Source organism: Malaclemys terrapin, chromosome 1, assembly GCF_027887155.1.
Source record: "Malaclemys terrapin pileata isolate rMalTer1 chromosome 1, rMalTer1.hap1, whole genome shotgun sequence".
Taxonomy (NCBI): domain Eukaryota; kingdom Metazoa; phylum Chordata; order Testudines; family Emydidae; genus Malaclemys; species Malaclemys terrapin.
In genome coordinates, this window is record NC_071505.1 from 91,476,353 (window position 1) to 91,494,347 (window position 17,995).

General features: G+C 44.4%; 1 protein-coding gene across 1 annotated transcript; it reads right to left on the minus strand.

Annotated features, from left to right (window-relative positions):
- Window positions 1-265: 265 nt before the first annotated feature.
- Window positions 266-14,303, minus strand: RBX1 (ring-box 1). Its single transcript, XM_054031014.1, has 5 exons — window positions 14,189-14,303; window positions 11,448-11,526; window positions 3,620-3,690; window positions 1,841-1,926; window positions 266-447 (listed from the first exon to the last, which is right to left on the minus strand). Exons 1-5 carry the CDS (start codon window positions 14,300-14,302, stop codon window positions 435-437), a joined length of 363 nt encoding a protein of 120 aa, XP_053886989.1. The 5' UTR covers window position 14,303; the 3' UTR covers window positions 266-434.
- Between the last annotated feature and the right edge of the window lie 3,692 nt (window positions 14,304-17,995).

Below are 17,995 nucleotides of genomic sequence, written 5' to 3' on the forward strand. Positions count from 1 at the left end.
AGAAGTGAAGGTCACCCAGTTTTAATCTGCTCATTCACTGCCCCATTTGTGGGTTTGAAAACAATTTTAAAAATTGCTTGGTGAGAAATCAGGCACACTGACAAGGCAAGTTGTATGGGAAGTTCTGTCTTGTGGAACACAGGATGGTAGTCCCCAGAACTGTCACTAACACTAAATTGACTAATAAAAGCCAGTTGGCTTCCCTTTGAAAAGGATCACACCCCGTTCACAATCATTTCATTCATGAATACAAGACAAAGTTAGATAGGATGTTCCAACAATATTTTATTTAAGAGTATACAATATGGCAGCATTAAGATTAAAGCAAAAAACAAGACATATGTATAACTGATTTACAGAATTCCTAAAACAGACCCATTAACAAGAGCCAATTACGTTGGTGACAGAATGGTAAATTTGGTGACCATTTTTCTTTAGTGCCCATACCTGAAAATACAAACATTTGTTATGTTACCATGCTTGTTATTTTTATATTGAATACCAATGTTGATTTTTTGGCACCAGCTTTACTCTCACGATAATATTTAATCCAGTTAACATGCAACATACAAATATATATTTCAACCTCAGTAGAAATAGCAAAAAGCAAAAGGTACCTATTTAACTTTTTCCTTAAACCTCCCAGACATTAGTGATTAATTGGACGAGACTAAACAGCTCATCATTTCATGGACTTGTGACCCTATCATCCTAATCATCTGCCCAAACTCCACTTCTCAGGTCTGTCCTTGGTGTAGAGAGGCTGGAGCATGTCATTACCTCTTATACATTACTAGGCATGTGTAAAATGTAAGCCAGTTCATGTCTCATACTGGTACCTAGGCATCTTAGTCACTAGCCAAACAGAATAGCTGCCCCATGGGTCCAGTTTTCAATTTTGGCTGCCTTAAGATGTTCAAATCCTGCACTTTGGTGCTGAAGTTGTCACAGAAGCAGCCATTTACGCAACTGAGTGCCAATTAATGCCCAAATATGGGACTGAGAAATTTTAACACTCCTGCTTTAGAAGTCAGGACTCAGTTTAAAGAGAATGCTCTTTTTAAAAAAATCTGGGTGAATCTGTAGCTAGCAAAGTAAGTGGTTAATGGATAAAGGATTCAGTTAAACCAGGCACAGAGTGGGGCGGGAGCTAGGTAAGCTTCTTGATACCATTTTCAGCTTACTTCATCTCCAACCCAATCTGTACCCCCATATAAATAGGTCAATGCCCCTCAATCCTAATCAGCAGCTTCTCTGGCTCTTCTAATGATGGGTCTTTAGGCAAGGCCATCAGTCTGGCTCATTTACTTGGTGGTTCTGCAAGCACTGCAAGCAAACATCCACCAAGCCAAGACAGTTAAGTTAGTTTTATTCATCTGTAACCTTAATAGGGTTTTAAAACAAAACTCAACAATGCAAGGTCAGAGTGACCTGATGCAATTTTTGGCATCTTGACAAACACAATACCCAGGTTTTGGAGCAACGGATTTAACCCAGGTTAGTTTCTGAACCCAAGTCACTCATGTGGGGCTCTGCTATCAGTGAATTTCACTTCTCTATGCTCTCTAGAGAAAATGTCGATGTAGAGCTCTCACTTACACCAGGACTATCTGGACACCCTTCAGAGCCCATCAACTCTGTTAGCAAAGATCGCTGTACAGTGCCACAGAAAACTCCTCCCAGTAGGAACAGAGTATGCTGCCAGACCCAGAAATGAGAAAGATACCCAGGTGCTCTATCAGCAAGATCTAGCAGAGATGAACAATGCCTAGCACTCATCACAAGAGCCAATGGATGGGCAATAGCATGTTCCATGTTGGGAAAGGCACAGGATACCTACTTTTGGAACTCCCATTCTCTGTTGTCCAGCGGACACACCTGGCGAGTCTTAAGCCAACGAGAGATGCAGTGGAAGTGGAAAGCATGCTGAAAGAGAAGGTCCATGTTACATAGTTTCATAAGGTGCTGTTCATGAATTTCTTAATAGAGAAATTAAAGCAATGACAGGGTCACTATAAAAAAAGATACACAGTGTGTTTGTAAACAAAGATGTGGGGACCTGACTGAGCTCACTGATAAATGGCAAGGAAGAGGACGGTTTTGATCTGTTTAGAAAAGGAAGGGAAATATCAATGAAGTAGTAGCAGAGAGGCTGTTTCACAGCTGATGCCAAGGCACATGATTGATTTCTGACAAAGGAGGGAGAGGAGGGTTCAGAAGCTGTCAGTACTAGCAGAGCAGAGGCCGATAGAGACATGTCTATGGAGCAAAGAAGAGGAATTTCATAGTGGACAAATATATGAAGAACCAGAGGACGTCCTGAAGGGCAGGAATGATGGAGATGAAGGAACAGGCTGAAGGAGGCATTCTGCAAGTACTCTGAACCAAATGAGGTTTGAATACAAGTGACTTTGGGAAGCCAGAGAGAAAGCTCTATTACATATTTGCTGCAGACACTGTCCTGCTTTCCCCATACAGCTCCTTAAAAATTAGAGTCCCATTTGTCTGTACCATTAAAGGCTTATGTTGGGAATCCCAGTTCCAGTACTCAAGTTCCTCAACATGTTTAAAAGCCATCATTTGATCTCGCTCTGTAGACAGATACAACTTTGTTTTTAGCCTTGTTGAGGCACTATCTTGTTGTAACACCACCACATAGTAGTTTTTGTAATGTAGCCAGGTCCAAGTCTGGCAAGAGTAGTTTCTTCATGCAATTCTTTAAATGCTACCCTGGACACAGTGGCATGCCATGACACTTTTAGTCAGGCAAACCGTGCCACACCTCCAGGCAAAATAGCATCCTGCATGTGTTGTACCTCACACATACAGTGCACATGTGGTCACGCTGTGTGCAGGATGCCATTTTGTTCTACAAAAATGCAGCCTTCATGTGCGTTCGGGGGCTGGACAGAACTGTTCTGCAGGCAAAACCAGTCCTCGGGCATGCAATGCATGCCTGGCATACATACACAGTATGCCCTTGCCAGGACATGAGGTGGTGGGGAAATGCTGATTTGCATGCTTGAGTCTAGAGACATGGCTGGTACCCTGTCTGAAGGACAGTGATGCCTCAGCAAAATGGGAAAATCTGAAATTAACTGGATCAAACAATTTGGGTCTCTCTTTTTAATACAGAAACAAACCCTCCGGTCAACAAAAATTGTCCCTTCACATAGGTTTGCACATCAAGAGAAATCAATCAATGTGTGGGCATCCAAATAACACTTTGTTTTCTGATGGTGGGACAACTCCCAGCTATGAGCCTGTCCCTTGAATATTCAGAGATACTCACATCTCAAAATTAAATTCCTACAATATTGCCATGCAACAAGGTACAGAGGTATCTCTAGCCTTCACCCCTTCCTTTTGTGTATTCTCTTTTTCTCAATCTGTCTTGTTGTACACATTCCCAACTCTCATTTTTCCATTTTCCTCTTCCCTTCTTCTAGTCATCTCAATGTCCCAGGAAGCATCCAGGGTTTGAAAATTCTTTCCTAATAAATGACTATGAGACCATCTTAATGGATTAGCTGACTTTCTCTATTCTGATTTTGAGTAATAGAAAAGAGGAGACCTAATTTTTTCGTAATAGCTCGTTAGTGAAAGCAGTTTGCCTTACATTGCAGACACCCCATGCAACAGTACACTCTTCAGAGGTGGCCGATGCCTGGTTAGCTTGACATTCTATACCTGTAGAAAAAGATTAAACACACATTCAGAAGTGGGACCCTTTCTACTTGTAACATCAAACAGTCCTCTTTACTACAGTAAATGTGGAAAAATATCCAAGCTCTTTGTTCTGTTGGACTTATTACAAGCAAACAAAGTGTTGGAAATCACTGGGTTTAAGTAAGATTTTTTTCAAATTGGGGAGGGAGGGACTAGTCAGGGACTAGGGACTTCATTAATGAAGACAGATTTTTCTGTCCATTTTCTTAGACTGGGGGGGGGGGGGGGGTTTACTGTGTAGGAGTACCTATATCATCTACCAGTGAAATGTGTCTGCTTGCCAAATTGTAAAGATAAATATTTCTAATTTGGTCATACCAAAGTCTGTTTGACTTTTGAAGGGTTTTTATTTTTATTAATTATTATGGGTTATTGTATCAAAATTGTGAGAAAAGATTTAGTTAAGAGGAAGATTTGTTATTCAAGATTCTCTATCTGGGACTGACCTCTCCCCCTTGTTCAAGATATTTGGTTTGTAACTATCAGTACTTGTGCAAACTTATTCATGTAGCACAGAGCTTGGCCACATCTTGCATGAAAAGATGTGACTGTGGAAAGTCTTAGGTTCAAAATCTAGGCCATCTCATAAGAAATTCAGAAGAACCGAACACCTAGCTTCTTGCTGCTGACCTTTCAATCTTGACACCAATGGAACTGTGTCCAAATTCTTTAGTAGCTCAAGAAGATGGAAGGCATTCAGGAGGCTAACAGAGCTTCTGTTACTTGGGAGAATGACCCACTGGTTTGGAATTTGTCATTTCAATGCCCAGACTCAATCTTATATAGTTTGAATTGGGAAGCAGGAGGACATCCTAGGACAGGAATAGAGACAGCTGCAACAGCTTTCCTTTGGCCAATTTGGGGTGGCAAATTTAAAAAACAATAATATTTTAATCAAAATCACTCTTCCTAGGAGCAGAAGGGGGGACCACAGACTTTATTCAATCATCTATGAGCCAGTGTCCGTTCCTAGTAATCTTTGGCCTGCTTTCCTCGTGCAGAAGAGTCTTGCCTTTGCATTCCTGCTTGATATTAATAAGTCAACCTAGGAATAATGTAGGTGCTTGGATATCAGCTAGTCTACTTCTTGGGGGTTGGGGACCATTCCAGATAGTCTGTTGATGCAGTGTCTCCATAAGACCTCCTTATGTTGGGGAATCTGGCAGAATCCATCCTGAATTTTATCTTCTTAGTGGAACTGTTTATACTCTCAAGGTCTAAGATGGCTGAGATTCCACAAGGTCTTTTTCTTACTATGGATACTGAATAGATCTCTGAGCACCTTTCATCTTGAGAGAAAAAGCTCAATCACCCATAGTTATAGGAGGTGAGAAATTACTTTCAGGATAATTGTATGCAGATTTCTCGAGACTGAAAAAAATGAAGTAAAGGTATATGGAAGAGCCTGATGCTCCACAGAGCATCTGAATTGAGCAATCACCCATACATCTCTCCAAAATCAACTGAGACCTACGCTCTGAGAAGTAGGATATCTTGCCCTAACCCTATTTCTGCATGGAGGTAAGATGACTCTAGTCATACTTACGGTTTGGTCTGTACTACCTTCCCTCAGACATTCCAGAGGTAATACCTACATCCAGAACATGAGTCATCCCTTCTCTGCTACCTTTGCTAGGGGTAAGGATTAAAAGAACTTCTGCTCCTTCCCAGACTTTGAAAAGCGAGGAGAAAATGCTTTGGTATGTCCATAGTATTGGGTATAACCCATCAAGCTTCTCTCTCAACATATTCCACCTGATAATTCTGAGGCACAAAGGATTTACTTTGAATAGTTATCCATTTGTCCAGGACTTAGACCAAAGTTGGCACGTGCTCACTAAATTAGCTATCATAGCTCTGTGTGTCCCTCCCCAGCTCTGCCGCCCCCCCGAGTCCATGGTTCCATCAACACAGTATAAAGATTTATTTTATTTGTCGTCATTTGTGGCAAACTCTTCCTTAGTGTTGGATAGGAGATACTTATCCTTGGTTTTAGCCTGTTTGTCTTGTTTTGCTGGCTTGATCTTGATGGCCTCTTTCTTCCTCTTGCCATTTCAAATATTTCTAGGGGAAAGAATCTATCCTGCTTCTCTGGCTTGGGGTTATGATCTTTTGCTGCTAAGGAGAAGTTAGAACTTGTGGAAGGTGATTAGGATCTAGAACCCTTTCGCCATTTTGAGGTGATCATGGTCATCTACAAAGTTCTGTCTCAGCTGGTGTTCTGTCTCAGGATGTGTATGTTTTGAGCTCTGGTGGTCCGCATCATTCAGTATTCGAATTGGAGAGGAAACGTAGGGAAAAGCTTCCCTGAGCGTCCAGATCTTCCGCTTGGGAATAAGATGGGCAAAACAGGACACCAGATTCCTCGGCAAATAAAATTACTCACTTTAAATACCTGAAGTAGGATCCTGGAGCTTTTCCCTTTAGAGGGAGACAGGATGGGGGTGGGGGGGGAGAAGGATGTTGAAAGGAGTTTTGGACTTATTCCTGAAGAATTGATGATCAGCAAGTATGGTCCATATTGCAGAGTCCCAAACACTTAAGAGGGCAGACCGCTTGAAGAGACATCTCTGGGGGAGCCCCAAGCTGGTGTTGATGGATGCAAAGGCCCCCAAACTAGCCATCCAGACTGAACTCCTTCCCTAATAGGGCAAGTTTTGGCAGGCTGGAGGCAATCATAGACATACTCCCATTCTTTAGCTCCCAAGGCAACGTCCTTGCAGATGAATCACCTCTTGACCTTCTGTTTCTCCACGTATCCAGCTCCACCATGACAGACAAGGGGTTAACAAAGGGAGAGAAGGAGCTCCATGGGTGGCTTCATTCAGGGAATGAATCCTGAAAATTCTGCCCCCCTCCCCCCAAAAGCAGAGGAGATATCTGCTGGCTGCTACCCAAAATTAAACTATAAAAGCAGAGATTATAGTAGATAACCTGGGAGTGCTCAACTACTTCTCTCTGCTAGTGGCAGAGAATTTGAAGTGAAGGCAAAAGGGGTGTGGCAGAGACCTGGAGTCTTGTGGACAAGCATGAGCTATTTGTAGTATTTGAAAGAAGTGCAGCCCAAATGTCTTGCACTAGGAGAGTGGTCAGGATCCCACAATAAACATGTATTTCAGCATTTCTCCATGAAGAGCCCCACTTTTGTTTCCCCACACTATTCTGGCAGCCTTCGGAATTTTAATATGGAAAGAGAAGTAACCCAAGATTCAATTTTCTCCCTAATAGTTGATCACCGAAAATAAGGCATGGTTCTCCTTTATTTGCAGCTATATTAATGGGCCTCCAAATTAATACTTGTTAAGGTGTGGCTACCCAGGAGACACACTTCTTAGAGTGGCTCCTTTTTGAGCAACAGTATTGTGAAAATACACACTACATGGTATTCTCTTTCTCCCTGCGAAGTTGCCTTCTAGAACTATTCATGACTTCAGCTACTGTACTGTATCAGAAGTCAGACATGGAAGAAACAATCAAGCCAACTAATCACCTTATTACTAGTGCAGATCTGTTTCCTACAAAAAGTTTTCTAGGGCTTCCCCAGTCCAGTTTTTAAAATTTGGTACAGGAGAGGATTCCACTGCACTCTTTGGAAGACTATTGCAGTACTTCATAGATTTCTATTGGATCATCTCAATATTTAGCCTCATTCTTCTGCTCAATGTCATATGATCACTTCTAGTTATAATCACTTCTACCATATTTCCTTCCTGCATTAATGTTTACACCCTCCAAATATTTGTAGACAGTTATGTTCCAGGCTTAGTTATCACATAGTCAAACTAGTCACAATTAGTTTTTAGTCTTCTCAAATTAATCCCTTCAACCCCTTAATCATTGTCTCTCTCTTCTCTGGACTCAATCTTGTTTGTATATATTTTTGTGGTTATGAGATGGCCAAACCCAATACAGTATTGCAGGTGCAGCGTCACCAGAGCTGCACAGAGAGAGGCTTCTTTAATAGCTCAATGTATGCAGCCCAAGACTGCACTAGACTTTTTTGCTACTGCATTACATTGCATATTCATTATAGGAGGAAGCTGGTAATACTGCATATCATTCATATTGCCTTACGTTTCTTATTATATTTTCAGTTGCCTATAAACGTTGCCAAACCTTACCCATTTAAGCTGAAATTTTACATGGCAGGTGTCTACCTCAGGGCGATTTCTCTCTCCTTGGGGGCAGGGGGAAGACTACTTTTTATATTACGAGATAACACTGCTCTACAGCCAAAATGCTTCTGAAATAAATGTAGTCAAACTTTACTAATTCTGGGTCACTGAGAACGAAAATGATGCTGAAAATTGTTGATTGGCTCTAGTTTTCAAGATATGCTATTGGGTCAGTATATACGACCCTTGACTTGGGAATGGCGGAGGATAAGTGAGTTATAAAGGGAAAGGATCTCAATTTAAACCAGAAATGACTAAAATACATCTTTGACCGGATGAATAAATCTATGACTGGGTTTGGACAGTACTTGCTTTTTAGGCAAAACAATGAATGATGCAATCTGAAGCTGTGTATGACGCAATACCGATATGAATTGCATCATGTTATTCCTAGAAGTCATGGATGATGCAATCATAACGAAGCTTACATCACTCTGCTGAACAAATTGCCCTATATCAGCTCTAGAAATCATACAGTGTCGTGCTCTCTTATTTGTCAGTGTTTGATTTTGCAAAAGGACACATTTCTGTTTAGCCAAAGTGCGCAGAGATTCCTCGTACTTGTGTGAACAGTGCAGATAACTTCTGCTATGTTTGTGGTGAAGTGACTTTTGCATGACAAAAGCGCAGTCTACCCACTATGGTTAAGAAAGCCTATCACCTTTATTTTGGCTGCAAAATTGGAGATCAGGACAAGAGGTGGGCCCCACACATATGCTGCAACACTTGTGCAACGAATCTTCGCCAGTGGTTGAACAGGAAAAGGAAATCTATGCCTTTTGCAGCGCCAATGATTTGGAGAGAGCCAACAGATCATACCAGCAATTGTTACTTCTGCATGGTGCCTCCAGTTGGGAAAGGTGTGTCAAAGAAGAAAAAGTGGACTGTGCATTATCCAAACATTCCATCAGCTATACGCCTAGTACCCCACAGAGAAGGACTGCCGGTTCCTGATGCACCAGAATCATTCTCACTTGAGTCAGACGAGGAAGAGGAAGAGGATGAAACTTCTGGTCCTGAACCATCAATGTCACAGGACCCACATTTTCTCCCATCCTCCTCCTCTGAACAACACCTCATAACACAAGGTGAACTGAATGACCTTGTCAGGGATTTGGAACTACCCAAGAGTAAGGTAGAGCTGTTAGGCTCCAGACTACAGCAGTGGAATCTCCTGGCAGGTGATGTTAGGGTTTCCATGTTCCGTGACTGTCAAAAGGATCTTGTCCCATTCTTCTTCATGGAAGGTGATCTTGTAGCCTGCAACAACATTGATGGTGTGATGGCAGCCCTCAACATCGTTCACGATCCAGATGAGTGGAGACTGTTCATTGATTCATCGAAGACGAGTCTTAAAGCTGTTTTACTGCATAATAGCAATGTTTTGCCATAAATTCCAGTTGGTCATGCAGTCCATATGAAGGAAACCTATGACAACATCAAACAACTTTTGAGGTGCATAAACTATGACCAACATCAGTGGCAGCTTTGTGGCGATTTGAAGGTTGTTGCTCTCTTGCTTGGTCTGCAGACTGGATACACAAAGTACTGCTGTTTTCTCTGCGAATGGGATAGTCGTGCAAGAGATTCCCACTACATCAAGAAAGATTGGCCACTCCGACAGTCATTGGAGCCTGGGAGGAAAAGTGTTCAGCATCCACCACTTGATTTACACATCAAGCTGGGTCTGATGAAGAACTTTGTCAAGGCCATTGACAAAACACAAGCAGCTTTCAAGTTCCTCTGTGGAAAATTTCCAAGGTTAAGTGAAGCTAAGATAAAGGAAGGTGTCTTTGTTGAGCCTCAGATTCGTGAACTTCTTCAAGATGATGCATTTGACCATGCACTGCGTGGCAAGGAAGAGACAGCATGGAAAGCCTTCCAGTTAGTGGCAATACATTTTCTCGGAAACAACAAGGCAGACAACTACAGGTTGTTGGTGGAAACCTCCTCAAGGCATACAAAAGCCTTGGTTGCAACATGTCACTAAAGATACTTTTTTTGCACTCTCCTCTAGATTTTTTTCCACCGAACTGCGGAGCAGTGAGCGACGAGCACGGCAAGCGATTTCCACCAGGACATTGCAACAATGGAGAAACGCTATCAGGGCAAATGGAGCCCATCAATGCTTGCAGACTATTCCTGGACAGTGACAAGAGATGCTCCATTTAATGAATACAAGAGACAAGCCAAGAAGCGCCGAGTAGACACTGAATAGGACTAAACTATGTACATAATAGTTTTTTGCCTTTTGTTTCATAATAAATTTTATTTATATAACCCTTTTGCTGATTCTTATAGTGTTATATAAACAGGACAGGTGAAATATTATCATGTAAAGCAACCATAAACACATGAAAAGACCTAGGTTTACAATTTATGATTAAAACTCTACTATCTACACAATATACATAGACATAAAATGTAAAAACTTAAATATCTTAGAAACAGTAGCCAGTTGTTTTAATTGTCATATTTGAATTCAGCACATCAAAATACATAATAAATAGCACATTTTATCTCTGAAGCAGATGACTTCTCAAAAATTGTAGACCAGTGTAATCAACAAAGCAAGACCAGCCTTGGAAACCTGTTCTCATACATTCACCTAGAGGATGCCAAATATTTGTCCATCTACAGTAAGGCGGGGGGGTGGGGGGGGGCAGTTAGATTTTGTGCCTCTGGTACCACTCTCGATTCTGAGAATCTGTTTTTGTACCCATTGTGTAACTCTCTGGAGAATTGATATCAGTGACTGATCTGTGTGTGCATGTACATTTCAAGTTTGAAATGTTCAAAACTGAACTCCAGTTTAATACCCTTCATATGGAATAAATGTTTTGATGTTTATTTGTAAAATTAAGCTTATTGTAAGTGTTCCCAGATAAAGCAGAGCAGACATTTAAGGGTAACGTTTGTATTGTTCAAGTATTTATGTTTGTTTGGTTTGTCTATTCTATAACAAAACAATCCATGCGTCTCTGGATAGCCACCACACAATTCCAGGTTATTATACACAGCATGAGGTAGCTAATGCTATCTTCTGTGGAGTGATATCAACTGAAGTTAGCGGTCTGATTGGATTCTTGGTGTGTCAGTAATTGTAGAAGTATTGAGTGTCACAATCTTCACTGGTTTAATGAAACAGTCAATTTGGGTTTTCTAACTAGTTCAATTTATGCATGATTCCTGCCCCCAAATAATCTCACCTCTCCTTTGGCCCCTCAACATTACTCCACCTCGCCACACTTCTTTCCAAATCCCTGCCCAGCCAACATTGGCTCCTGCGTAGCAGTGATATACCAATTTAATTCCTCAATTCGTCCCTCTTTAAAGTGGGGGGAAAAGGGAAATGTGGTGGTGAAGAAGGTAAGAGATTGAATCCTAGCCTTTAGACATTACCAAAACACAGGCTTGCAATTTCAGGCTTTGAAAAGAATCTGACTTTAAGAGGTGATTTTGGCTGTGCATTACATCTGTGAGGGAACTGCCATGTCTGAATAGCCCTAGTGCCTGTAATTTTCCCCCACTCCATTTACTTACACAGATCCATGATATGGTTCCTGCAAATGGCACAGTTATCAACCACAATGTCCCAGGCCCAGAGAGCTACTGCATTCCACTACAAAGAGAAAGAAGAACACATTTTCTGTTGAATTTACATTATCTGTCAGAGGATTCCTTGGCCCTCCTTCCCTGTTACACTATTCCTGAGATCACAGCTCTTCAGAGCACAGATGGGGAGATCTCCTTGAAAACCCACCACCACCACTCTTTGGAACAGGTAGAGTTGCTTGAGAGTAATCAGACACTACTGAACACACACCCAAGACCCAAGCACTTCCTGCCAACCCAGGAAACAAGAGGAATTATTTATTACACAAGAAATATAAATATAAAAACAGACTCCTAGTTAGGAAAGAGGTTTATTTACCTGCATACGCCAGTCACTCTTAAATATAAGTCCCTTATTTTTACAAAAACAAATGCAACTGTTCATATTTCTGTTCAAGAGACCTGAATCACATATTCAGGTGGGTCTTTTGCTCCCAGAGCCATATCTTTAGGACTGATGGACTGGACGGAAAGTGTGCACGTTTCTGGAAGTCCAAGCCAGATGTCCTTGACAAAAATAGAAACTACCACTATCAGCAGTAGCCCTACCAATAAGTCACCACTGCGGAACAATGAGAACCAATTACTTGAGACAGTTTATATGCCACCCTACATTGAAGTCCCTTATTTCAAACACAATGGGAGCTAGCACAAAGGACTGCAGGGCACATCTGAGGATCCAATATGGGTGTCTGAATACATTGGGGGGGAGGGGGGAAGAGCGCAGCTGAGAATCCTTCAAATCTCATCTTTTAAGAAGTGTCACGCCCCCCCCCCCCCCAAAAAAAAAGGGACTCTGGCTTCCATGATCACAAAAGCCTACAAGAAGAGGGTCTGCTATGCATTTAAAGTGACAATATTTGGGGGGGGAAAATCAACACAGGATTGGAACCCTTAGCCAAATGATACATAATTATAACAGAAAGTGCATCCCATCCCCTTCTCTGCCCCCCAAAAAGATTAAATTAGAAGACACTTCATAATTATACAGGCTACCAGAACTCGCTTGCCTGACATTGTGGGTGGCAATTCTAACTTGTATTACTGCAATATAATCAGTCTAGAGATTATTGTCTAACTCCCTTTCCAGTAAGTGACTGTTCTCCACAGTATATATTTTCCTGTATATAAGCAAATCAAGTGATGTTTCCATCACTTCCTCAGAGTCCATCCTACCAACAGATGTCACCATTAGGAAGTGTTTCCTGATACTCAACCTAAATTTCTCCTTACTTGCTCATTATAGGTCTTTGTACAACATACTTTCCCCTCCCTCTCAGTGTTTTCATGCTGCATAAACTGCAGGCCCAGATTTCTGACCACAGCTACCATTAAAGTGTTTTTCTAAACTGAGAAGTAACAATGTAAGCTTGTAAAAACTTTCTAACTCAGGAGAGCTGATGTATCCAAGTCACAGCTATTAAATTTAGAGATGAAAATCAGGATTTTATTGCTTATTTTACTTCTGTTAGGTCAGTAAAGCCAATATAGCTACAGGGGAAGGAAGATGATGATCCAATCAACCACGCTACAGTTAGAGAGTCTTCATTTCTGGTGATGTTGTATCCATGCCCACTGGGCAAAGCTGGAGTAACCAACAGGCCTGTGACTAGGAGCTCTGACTAGAGTCACGAGATCTCTGACATCATGTGTTGCCAGAGGAGAGCATGTAGGACAAGCTTCACTCAGCATGAGACAGTCTGACCCACAATCAAACTCACACATTCACATACACTTCTGGCGTGGGGCAGCCACTACTGCTGTCACTCAGGTGTCAAAGGGAGGTTATGAGAGGTCCTGAGCACTCTTTTCACTTTTGCCTAGTGGAGGTCTCCATGGGCAAACTTCTCACTGGGTTGACAGGAGAAGCCTCATCTCGCAGGGCCAGTTCCTGGGCTGCCAGCGCACCCCTGGCTTCCTGACCCTTCGTTTTGGGGGTTGAAGGGCAGAAGGAAAGGAGACAAGACGTTCTTCCTCCTGGATGGGCCCCAGCCAGCTTCGAGGCAGAGTCCGGGGGTGGGGAAGAGGAGCTAAAGCCACTGGCAGAGGAGCAGGAGCGCTGTCCAGGGGCCCCCTGCACCACCCCGAAGACTAGATCGGGCTCAGGAAGAAGGAGCCTTCAGCCAGGCGGCAGAGCTACCCAAGCAAGAGCTCTCACGTCCTGACATCACCAAATTAAGCGGCAGCGAGGCCCCATCACGGGTGGCTCCGTGTGGGGGCAGGGCCACACCAGAGGCTCCAGGCAGCCGGCACGCAGCCGTGTCCCCCCCGGCCACGCCCCACAGCATCGCCCTGGCAGAGGGGGCTGAGCCGAAGCGTCGCCCCGCCCCCATCCGTCCCCGCATGCCACCACCCAGGCCCCTGTAAGAGAGCGGGCGCCTCCCTGACACAGCCCCGCCCCACCGCCCCTCCCCGCACGCCGCTGTCACCCGGCAACAACAGCGCGGCTGATTGGCTCCTCCATCCCCCACGTACAGCGACCCCACCTCAGCCATTGGCCCCAACCTTCGCCAGAAACCCAGAGCCCCGCCCCCGCCTGAGAAGTGCGGAACCGGAGACCCGGCCCCTGAGAAGAACAAAACCCGCCCCCTCCTCGTCCCGGAGTGACCGGCCCGTTCACCCCCATCTCCCTCCGCAGCTGTCAAGGTGGCGCCCTTCAGAGACCGCACCTTCTTCACTTCGAAGCGTTTCTTGCTGGCGCTGCTGTTGGCGCCGCTCGGGGTGTCCACATCCATCGCCGCCGCCATTTTGAATACACGATTCCAGGTCCCCTTAGTGCGCATGCGCGGGGCTGGAGACGAAGACTCGCGACAGCCTCCCTTTTCCCTTCCCCTCGCCCCTCCCCGCACGCAAACAGGTGTATGCGGGGGGGGGGGGGGGGGAGATGAGAGCAATGAAGCGTCACATGACACTGGTCTCTTAAAGGCGCCGGCCAGGGCGGAGCCCAGAGTCAGGCTCCCCCGCCCCCATGACAGAGTTGCGCAACCCGATGGGGGGGAGGGGCTGGGCCCGGCAGCAGCAGCTGCAGCATTTAAAGGGAGACGCAAGACTTCTCTCCCGAGCGCCGGAGTGCTGCTGGGGGGCCAGCCCCGCCCCGCCCCGCCCGCTCGTCAATCTGCGCGGCCCCGTCCGGCCCCGTGGCGCGCGCGCAGCGCCTCGTCCGCAGCCTTGGCCTGAGGCCGCGAGGTGCGCGAAGCCCGGGCGCGCTGCAGGCCTCGCTCGACCCAGTGGCTCGGTCTGGAACCGGCCGGGGCTTTATGCGGCAGGGCAGAGCCCCGCGTGGCTACCCCGTGCCGGCCGGGGGCCGCTAGACTCGCGTAAAGCCCGGGCTAGGCCGGCCGCCTACGGGCGGTTGTTTGCTGCTCTCAGCTCCATGGCGGTGACCCCGGGGACCCACAGGAGATTGCACTGGGGCAGCCACAGGCAGGACTTGGCCCGGTGCCTCCAGCTACAGAAATTCAAACTAAGTGTCTCCTTCCCAACAAATGTAGCTTGACACGGTCTTTCATGGTGCTAGTCGTCAGGGCAGCAGGGAACAATGCGGGTCGGCTAGCGCTCTGTGCTACCATGCATGAGACTACAGTGTCCAACTCATTTTCAGTTGCGATGCTTCCACCAGTTAGTGTTGACCTGTCCCAAGGCTCATTCTGTCCCTAACAAGCATTTGCAAAGCATGGGTTTCAACGGGAAAATCCCACATTGGTGACCTGAGGCTATTGCCCACTGCCCCTGGGGCCAGGAAAACTGTTCAGTTCTGTTCCCTTGCTAAGTGAGTGTGGGGAATGCTGATGGAGGCAACATGTTTAAATCCACCAGGAACGATGCATTGCACCTCATGTAGCTTAGCAGTGACTTTTCTTACGGATTAAGGAGCAGTGTTGAATGACACCCCAGCTGCTTCTCTTTAGCTGTAAAGCTAAAGAGCTGCCAATAGTTTACAATCAATTGTTACTCTGAAACTTGCCAATAGTTTGTATCACATCACAATGCTGTTTCCCAGCTCACTGTTACGATCTGAAAGCACAAATGCTATCCTACTGTTCTGGTATATTGCATCATATATGCTGTAGCATTCTGGCTCTTGAAATAAATTGGATGATCATCCTTTAAAAAGCTAAGGCTACTGGCACAGATCCATTAAAAAATCAGCAGTGGCTGGCAAACCTTGAAGGCCAGAGTCTGGTGTGATACCTAGCAGAGGACAAACATCAGGAATGCAGAGAATGCCTTTGGATGTATACAGGTAAGGGAAGGGGAATAAATGCAACATGGCATCCTTCCTCTCCTTGTGCTGACAGCAGAGGGATGTGCTTAAGTAGCAAGTGTATGGATTTCACTCATACTGGTCTTGTGGGAAGAGACAGTGAAGGAAGACTTGGGGGGGGGGGAGGATGCAAAAAAGAGGGTCACCCTTGGTGATATAAGTAATTGCCTCTGGATAGGGTAATCCTAGTCCCGTGTACTGTTTGCCATCAATTATTTGCCAACATGAACTCAAATCCTGCAGCTATTCCATGACCAATCTACCTTACCTCCAGCTGTTGATTGCAGGGGAAGGAGGCTCCCATTATTATGGTAAGAAAACTGTGTATAAATAATAAAATTAGGGTGGTAGCAAATACAGAAAAGGAGCAAAGTCAACTTTACCACAAAGTAAAGGCTGAAAATTTTAAACAAAAATTCTAAATTATTCAATTAAGATTTCAGTGCCAATTCTGACTCATCTCCCTTCTCTCCCCTGGATTCTTGCAACCTGTTTTCCCGATAAGAACCAGAGGCTCATCTTCCCAAAGCAGGCTGCTAACCTTAACCTAAGTCTTTGCATACAGGCCAGGGCTAGACCATATCCTACACGCTATTACCACAAGCCTGAGTTGTCTTACTTTTATGCATAGCTACTGTTTTTATTACATAAGAAAACTCAATAACCCACTTCATAGAGGGAGAGCAGATGGGATTTCATTAATATTTATAAGAATTGAGAAAGCGGTGAAAGTTATCAAAAGAGAAGAGGGGGATGATGGGATATTTAGAGGGTACACAGTGGATGGCAAGGAAATGATGCTGTGACCTATAGATGCAGGCTGAATGGCAGTACGTAGGATTCTTCAGCTAATATGTGAAGTGTGGGTGGTGGTATGAAGAGATCTCAAGTCTATACCTGGAGGCTGAAGGGCAATGTAATGTGGAGGGGGCACAGGTCCATGCCAGGAGAGGTGGGCAGCTATAGAAAGTGGCAGACGTAAGTGTGGTGTTGAAATATTAACCGAGAAGGTCCTGACGTTTTTGTGTTTAAAATTCTCAGCCTTAACCTTGGACTTTTCATTGTTGTAGGAATTTCCTTCTTTTTAATCAATCATTTAATTGTACATAAGGTTCACTTCTGCCCAGAGACTAAATGTGGGAAATAGCAGAGCCAAAGGAACTTGTGTTTTTAATGGAAAGTTAGGAACCTTAGCTATGGAATCACTACCAAATTAGACCCTGATCCTGCAAGTTGCTCTGAACAGGTGAACCCTCAGGCCTGTGTGGAGCCCCACTGAAGTCAGCTGAGGTTTGCCTGTGCAGATCCCAGAATTGGGACCTAACTCCTTAATCGTAACCTCTTCTTACCCCCGTCTACCTCCGGACAGGCTCAGGCTTGTACACATTATTGTTGCGATTTATTCCTTTATTGGCAGTTAAAACTTTCTTCTAACTGTAACAATTTAATTGATGGACAGGACCTCATAATGTGTTAGTCTTGAATATACAATATCATAATATTAACACACAACAGTTAGGTAAAAAAGATAGTTAAAAACCAGCATCGATTTTAAGTTGCCAGCATTGTATAAACTCTTGCTCCACTTTCAGTCAAAAATGTGAGAATGGCAGGCATAAGGGACAGCACTGAAAATAACAACACCTCGCTCTTATGGAGCACTTTCCATCCATAGATCTCCAGACACCTTAGCAACAGGGTCAGCATCATTATCTACATTTTACAGTTGGGGAAACTGAGGCATAGAACGGTGATGCGAAATGCCCAAGGTCACCCAGCAGACCAGGGATAGAGCTGAGCATAGAACTTCTGAATCCCAGGCAAATGCTCTACCCACTTGGTCACATTGCCATCTCATGTCTACCCTGACACCAAAGGCCAAGAGCCCTTCAGGGAATCTACAGTGGGTTTCTGCCTGGATGCAGGAAGGAGCAGGACACGGTGAAGGTGCACAGGAATAGAGGAAGCTTTTCCTCATATACACATACATGTAGTTTCCTGGAAAATATCCCCTCTAAAAGTTCCTGACCAGGACTGTGGAACAACCAAAATTAAGAATATATCCTCCCCCATTCCCTACAGCGTTCATGTTAGGTTTTAACTGAGACGCAGTGCTTGCTGGGACAGGATGTTTGGAAGTGTTTAGTCAGGTATACATAAACTTCCAGTTAAAGGCAAGATCCTGGTCCTATTGAACAGATTGGAGTTTTAC

Bases quoted from the DNA above. Each gene is read 5' to 3' on its own strand.
- RBX1 (XM_054031014.1), bottom strand. From the start codon at position 14,302: ATGCGCACTAAGGGGACCTGGAATCGTGTATTCAAAATGGCGGCGGCG. The intron at 11,527-14,188 runs GTGCGGTCTCTG...TTCTCTTTGTAG, and splicing joins AACGCTTCGAAGTGAAGAAG to TGGAATGCAGTAGCTCTCTG. The intron at 1,927-3,619 runs GTAAGGCAAACT...CTTCTCTTTCAG, and splicing joins TTGCATGGGGTGTCTGCAAT to CATGCTTTCCACTTCCACTG.